Source organism: Anguilla anguilla, chromosome 14, assembly GCF_013347855.1.
Source record: "Anguilla anguilla isolate fAngAng1 chromosome 14, fAngAng1.pri, whole genome shotgun sequence".
In the NCBI taxonomy this organism is placed as follows: Eukaryota; Metazoa; Chordata; class Actinopteri; order Anguilliformes; family Anguillidae; genus Anguilla; species Anguilla anguilla.
Window position 1 is genome coordinate 25,418,411 of NC_049214.1, and position 7,878 is coordinate 25,426,288.

General features: G+C 45.0%; 1 protein-coding gene across 2 annotated transcripts in view; it reads right to left on the bottom strand.

The window, feature by feature from the left end:
• Positions 1-366: 366 nt before the first annotated feature.
• LOC118212448 (zinc finger matrin-type protein 4-like) overlaps positions 367-7,878 on the bottom strand; it is a 25,232-nt gene continuing 17,720 nt past the window's right edge. For both annotated transcript variants that reach the window (XM_035390316.1, XM_035390315.1), the window contains 2 exons: positions 4,652-4,748; positions 367-3,123 (listed from right to left, as the gene is read on the bottom strand). In XM_035390316.1, the coding sequence (XP_035246207.1) occupies positions 3,105-3,123; positions 4,652-4,748 (116 nt within the window). In that variant the 3' untranslated portion in view covers positions 367-3,104. The remainder of the gene's footprint in view (positions 3,124-4,651; positions 4,749-7,878) is intronic.

The window sequence follows — 7,878 nt, forward strand, 5'->3', positions numbered from 1 at the left end:
TTTTACACATACCCTCACTCTCTTTCACTCTCTTTTTTAATCTCTGACACGCACGAGAGAGAGAGAGAGAGAGAGAGAGAGAGAGAGAAAACTATCCTGGGTATTCATGAAAATTCCATTATTTAAATTTGAAAATGAATTAGAGGGCCTTTCTGGACAGTTGCCATCACACACATCGTAGTTGATTAGCATCATCAATCTGCGTGGATTGTGGGTCTTTCACATCCAGGAGAACAGCAAGGCAACGACCAGCCAGTCAGTACCATGTTCACCTCTCTGCATTTCCTGCACCAAACCAAGCGTCTTACTGCCCATATACCCAACTGAATTTATACACACAGTAAAAGAAAAAAACAACAACATTTGGACATTTTAAGCAAAATCATTTATTTGACAAAATGATATCAACCAGAGTAAAGAACAATGACACAGTTTTTTTTTTGCAATATCGATCACATATGTTGATTGTACATTTGTGTAGCATGGACTTACTGTATAAATTGTTTAGGTAAAACTGTCCACTCAAAGAAAGGAAGAAACAAACAAACAAATGCGACATTTATTAAATGATGTCACTGCACAGTAAACAAAATATATATTTTTTAACACACTAGCAGACCACAGGCTATATAACTGTTGGATAATAACTCTCTCACATTATTTCTATGCAAATGAGAAAGCAATATTGTTAGGTCACGCAGCGGTCTGAACAAAGACCTCCCTGAGACACAAAGCACAGGACAACATAGATCAAAGAGGGAAGGAGGGAGCGAGGGAGAGAGAGAGAGAGAGAAAGAGAGAGAGAGCCCAAACAGGAATAATTATGGGAATGAGAATCTAATAATGAACAGGTCCTCATCCTGCCACTGCCATCTTCGTTAACACAATGAAATTGTAAACAAGGCACAGAAAATCATTGTTCACCTAAAATAACTTTATATTACCGGAAATGACGGTAGTGTCACTGACATGTCATTTGGAAGTGAAATCAACAAAATTACATAAAATAAAATAAAAAAATAGCATCACCGTCCTAATACTTTTGTATATACATCTCGAAATCCAGAACAGCCTGCAAAAATTCAGATAGCAAAACACAGTTTGAAATGCAACACATTGAGCAGGCCCCTCCCTGCTGAGAATGAAGCAACTCGCTTAATCAGATCTGAAATTGGAGCAAATATAAAACTCACCATAAACAGTGAAAACGCATAAAACCGTTATTACAGGATGGGAATCATGCGGCTGCAGCATCTGTGTTTTTTATGTACAGTGATATTTGTTTTGCATGTCTACAGATGGGACAGCCTCTTCTGGACTCCTCCATGAATTCTACTCTGAGGTAGACCTATTTGAAGCGACTGTGACTTATTTCCAGGCTAACCGTTTGGCACAACCAGTGTGTACGTCCGCTCCTTTTAGGACGTGCTCATAATGGTTGTGACATAAGAGTACAGATTTTTATTTGATCGTTTAAAAGTATCTACAGATTGTGATTCATAGGCGTAATGTAAAAATATCTCAGAATATTTTCTGGCCTCAAACTTGGTTAATAGTCTGTGGCCTATAGGAATGACCCTTTTTTGTTCCAATGTTTCTGGAGCCAATTTAATTATAAAAGGAGGCTATCACATTTGCCAATCTGTTGGAGGTGGTTGATATTATTTAAGCTCATTTTAGAATGTGCGCATGCTCGTAATTTACGTCCAAGTGGAATTTCAGAACATACGCTCAAAATTGGACCGCTTAAAACCTACTAAGCCTCTTTAAATTACATATTTTTTGGGAATTATTTTAAGAACTGACAGAGCCTCATAAAATCCCCGTCCTTCTCTGTAATCTCTCTAATCTCTTTATTTCTGCTCGAAACTCAGATCACTGTATTTAGTGGCTGTGTGGAATTTTAAAAAAAGATAAAATATACACTGCAGCAGAAACAACTGAAAGAGAAGACAAAACTACTGAGAGAGGAAGGAGGGACAGAGAGGCAGAGATACAGATAGAGAAAGATTAGGAGAAAGGACTGGAAATAGAGGAAAGAGACTCAGTAAGAGAATAATAGAACCAGAAGCTCCTCTCACACATGGAACCCACAACATTGCTGGGTCCCATTACTTGGGATAGATAGTGGTTTTTCCTGTTGATACACATAGGTTTCCTATACAGGAAAATTCTGTGTTCAGTCTGTCTCACACATGATACGACTGCTCCGGTTAGATCAGGCAAGGATGTGTACCCTCTAAAGGAATGCAGGACTAATGCTAACGTTATGTTCGTTTGTCTTTAAAACAGCCGGATATTTCACTGATAGCGATAATAGTTTTTGGTAGAGATGTACTACAAATCCTACCAACACAACATAGTTGAAGAGTGATAGTTTGAGATAATCTTACAGTAACATGTTTTGCCAATAGAGCTCAAATGATCCCAAATAGCTAATTTTAGATTAACAATGGAAACATGGTTTTTCAGCTAAAAATCAATAACCTACTTACATGCGGTGTTGTTTTTTAGTAAAATACAATAAAAATTATTCTGTTATCCAAATGGATTGATATGTGGCTCAATGTAGTTGTAGCACTAGCCAGCTTGCTACACTGGGTAAAAAGGCAACTTAAGGCTGGAAGTGCTTGACACAGATGTTTACCAACAAGCACTGCACAGCACAAAAGCAATTCATGAGGCAATGATGACAATTAATGGGCAGATTCAGTAGAGTATTTATTAAAGAAATTGCGCCATATATAAAAAATCGCTGTGACCTCTGTGTGCTCAACCCGGGAATGTTGCTGCTAGTGCCGTGACAGAAATATTTCTGTAAATCAGGCTAGGTCCTGGCCCGGAAAACTGGAGGAACATCTAACATGGAAAATCGATTCCTGCCCCTGTTCCCACGTGACGCCGACAGGGAAAATTGCCGGAACTTTATGGGTTAAAGGTGCACATTTGATCGAGGCTAGAAACAGAGAGAGAGAGACAGAGAAAGAGAGAGAGAGAGAGCGAGAGATAGGGGATAGACAGACAGACAAGGAAGAGGGACAAAAGGACAGCAGCTCCTGTGACATCAGTTGACCGGGCGAGCATCCTGTCAGAGTTTGCCGTGTTCATAGCTGGTTCTTCAGGCTGCAGAGGGAAGCAGGCCAGACGAAAGAGAATCACTTACACAGGGTGGCCCGAGCAACTGCACAATAACGCATTCCTACTCAGTAACATGACCGGTGTTAATTCAACTCGAACGGACTTAATTCAACCCTGACAGATAACATTTGGTCCTTGTTAGAGTTGAATTAACACTGCTAGAGTTCAATTAACACTGGACATTACTTCTGTTATCACTGAAGTGTTAATTCCTGCTTACTGAAAATCACCTTCACTAGTAGCTAACGAGGCTGCAATTAGAGAATGTCCCTGACCATAAGCTCTACCGTGGTGCCAGAAATTAGCCAGCTATTTCATAGCTATCGCAAAATCATAATGTGAATATCACAACATCCACAACTCCTTCTGTCCATCCACAAACACATAGACTCATCACACAAGAACAACTGTCATACCTACATACTATTTACACTCAAACAATTATCAGGTACCCTCCTGAGCCTGATATAACCCTGTTATTATCGTGTTATTGAGCCTGATATAACCCTGTTATTATCGTGTTATTGAGCCTGATATAACCCTGTTATTATCGTGTTATTAACACATACGCAGAACGGAAGAGAGCTCCAGCAACGTCCTTCCGCCATGACTTCACACAACACTGAGCGCTCGGGTTCCAGGGGTTTTGTTAGAAAATACAACATTTGCCAGATTTAACGTGACTTCCGGTATAAACCACACCCACTTCCGGTCTTCTATCCGAATACAGATACACAGACAGATAATTTTGTTGGTTGAACAGATACAGATACAGATACAGATAATGACGTCTCTACATACCCCTAAGACACGCGCATACACACACCTGCACACACACACACAGAATCAGTTTTACCGCTGTTCCTGGTGTGGATTCAGGAGTGCTCTGGATACTGTTGCTGCGCCTGCTTTCCCACAATTAAAAACATACTGGGAAAAAGTGCATAAAAGCTCCAGGATGGGGTCTCAGCAGACAATGTAGTTATTCTTTAAGAATATCATGTTTTAAAAGGGTAGTTAACTTTTTTGGGTTTTTGATATAATTTCAGTTTTAGTGTTTTTCGACTGGCCCTGACAGTCTGTTAAATGCAATGAAGGATATTTTTGATACAGGAGTTTCACATGACCCAGAAAGTGCGCTATCCCTTTAAGAGAGAATAAACTACTTACAGATGTATATATTTGCAGTCCTGTAAATATCCATGTGATAAAGTCATACAGACTCCAGCGTACTTTTCCATTTTTACCCTCAATTTCACATCTTATTTTCCTGGACCGAGCGTGCACACGAGAATGATGTCATCTTCGTATGGATCACCTGAAGCGGGAGAAAAAACCGCAGACCGCATGCAGCTCTGGGATAAAAATAGGCCCCTCTCCCTCCGTTAGGTAAGAACTTTCACAGCTGCTGAGAAAGCGCTCGGAAGCGACTGCTCGAGGAGGCCGACGTCACACAGGACATCGAAAAAAGGGGGCGTGTCTTAGCGGCGGCGCTCGTGTGAGGCGCACTCACTTGTTCTGGTGTTTGGAGCCCTGCAGGTGGGCGTGGTACTGCGCCACCGAGTTCAGCGTCACGCTGCACACCTCACACGTGTGGCTGCGCTTCAGACCTGAGGAGAGAACACACACACAGATTACACACAAACACACACACACACACACACCTCACACGTGTGGCTGCGCTTCAGACCTGAAGAGAGAACACACACACAGATTACACACAAACACACACACATACAAATTACACACACACACACACACACACACCTCACACGTGTGGCTGCGCTTCAGACCTGAGGAGAGAACACACACACAGATTACACACACACACACACACCGATTACACACACACACACACACACACACACCTCACACGTGTGGCTGTGCTTCAGACCTGAGGAGAGAACACACACACAGATTACACACACACAAACACACAGATTACACACACACACAGATTACACACACACACACACCTCACGCGTGTGGCTGCGCTTCAGACCTGAGGAGAGAACACACACACCGATTACACACACACACACACACAGATTACACACACACACACACACACAGATTACACACAAACACACACACACACACACACCTCACACATGTGGCTGCGCTTCAGACCTGAGGAGAGAACACACACACAGATTACACACACACACACACACACATAGATTACACACACACACACACACACAGATTACACACACACACACACATAGATTACACACACACACACACATAGATTACACACACACACACACACACAGATTACACACACACACACACACACATAGATTACACACACACACACACACACAGATTACACACACACACACACACACCTTACACGTGTGGCTGCGCCTCCGAGGACGCGAGCGGTCGGCCCGCATCTCTCTCAGAATTTGCGTACGCCGCCCAACCTCAGCGAGGGAACACGCTCCCGTCCCGCTGCCGCACGCAGACGTAGGGGCGTCCCAACGCAGAACCTGGCCCCCCGTCACTCCGCTCTGTTACCCCTTTCACTTTTGGGGGGCGTGTGGAGTCCCGCCAGGACGCCGGCTCGTTTGAATCGCCGCGGCGAGAGGAGGCGGTGAAACAGATCGCTCGTCTGATTGGGCCGACGGTGTGACGCGCTAACGTGCCGCGCGGTCTGGACGCCGGGAGGCTGTGATTCGCCGGTCCCTCGCCACTCACAAAACAATAGGACAGCGAAAAAAAATGTTTTTCATTAAATTAAAATCGGGACAGAAACACGGAGCTGAAATGGTGAGGCTTTTCCTTATCGAATAGTCACAGAAAGCCAGGCAGTGTATTGACCGCTTGGGGAAAAAAAGGAAAAAGGCATTCTGAAGGTTTTGGCAGTGCTGACGACATTGTGGGTCACGGTAAAGGGATGAGAACAGGACATCCATCGCCTGCCTGCCTGCCTGTCCCCCAGTCAGCCAGTCCAGCTCCGGTGGAGGTTACGGCGATCCGTTTCCACGCCGATCGAAGCGAGCGGACGTCCTGCGGCCTCAGAAAATCCATCTGTGTCCCCACACACCAGCCACGCGACCTTCAGGGTCATTTTATGATTTCTTATTTTATTACTAAAGGACACTCAAGAGAATGTTGGCACATGAGAATATTTCTCGCTTTAGAAAAGCCTTTAAAAAAAGAAATATGAAGAGAGGCAAAGTGAGGGGAATAGAATGTCCTTTAAGGTGTTCCTATTGTTCACCTTCAACCAGGTGGCTGCAGAATCATATTTCGCCAAGGGCAGTGTTCACAGCCATCTGGTCTCTACATGTCCCTGCTCTCACACGACCACACACACACACACACACACGCACATACATTAACACAGTCACACACACACACATACGTTCTCACACACACATACGCACGCATGCATTAACACACACACACACATGCATGCATTAGCACAGTCACACACACGCATGCACACATGTGCACACATACGCACACACACACGCATTAGCACAGTCACACAAACACACACAAACACACACACACACACACACACACACGTAAATGCATTTACACAGTCACACTCGCTGACACACGCTTCCTGGTCAACCGCATGTTCTCTGTGTGACAGGAAGGCATGAAGAGCGCGGACCATGTGTGCCCCGTCATGACACGTACCGAACCACCGGGGAGTTCATTTCAGCGCGGTGCCAGCTGTTTGGCCTCTCCCGCACACGCCTTTCAGCGCTTCTGAGAGAGCGACCGCACGCAGGGCAGAGAGGCCCATCCATCGCCGCCGCACCGCGGAAAACCCGGAGCGGGAGGAAAAAACAGGGCGGAATGGAACTGCAATGTGTCTGACCGACGCTGCTCTCAGGTCAGCCTGCCTTTTTCCCAGCATTCCCCAGGCTGCGGTGATAACGCAGAGGAGGAGCTGTTACCGTGGTAACAGCTGATAGCCCTCTGCTGCCCACTCGAGAACAAACACCACCTGAAGGTTGTTTCTGTGCAGGGGGTGCTGGGACACAGGTGTGTCCGATGTGTTTCAGACATACAGTAGGTCCCAATTAAAGTTTTATTCAGTTTAAATATGACAGTCTCCTGACTATAAAATATACACACGTTTGACTTTGGAGGTGTGGTGGGGGACAGGTCCTAAATAAGATTTAAAAAATGAAACGGTAAAATAATCGAGAGCATCTCACACCCTCAGGATCATCTCCACGCTGTGCTGCCAACAGGTTGTGTAACCTTATCGACAGAACTCGTCGGGTTACCTCCCACGTACAGCGCCGACCCACTCACACACATACACACACATACTGTACACACACACATACATACTGTACACACACACATACACACACACACACACACACACACCACACACGCACACAGGACACACACATACACACACACACACACCACACACACACACACACACACACACATACACACGCACACACACACACACACACACACACACACACACTGACCCCTGAGTTCTGACACATACCATAAAGTTTCCACAGCACACTTCTCCACGAGAGCTCTTTTAGTGCTTTTCACAGGACTACCCAGGCACTGTTTCTTATGGCTCCCCTCCCCTTGACTGGGGTGTACACAGCAGTGTACAGTCTATGCACAGCAATGTGTGTCTGTACTAAATCCCACCGTGAACACAATAAGACCAAGCACTGGACGAGTCCCTTATCTTTGACTAAGCCCCTCCCCCTCATACTCCCTGTCTGAGCCCGCCCC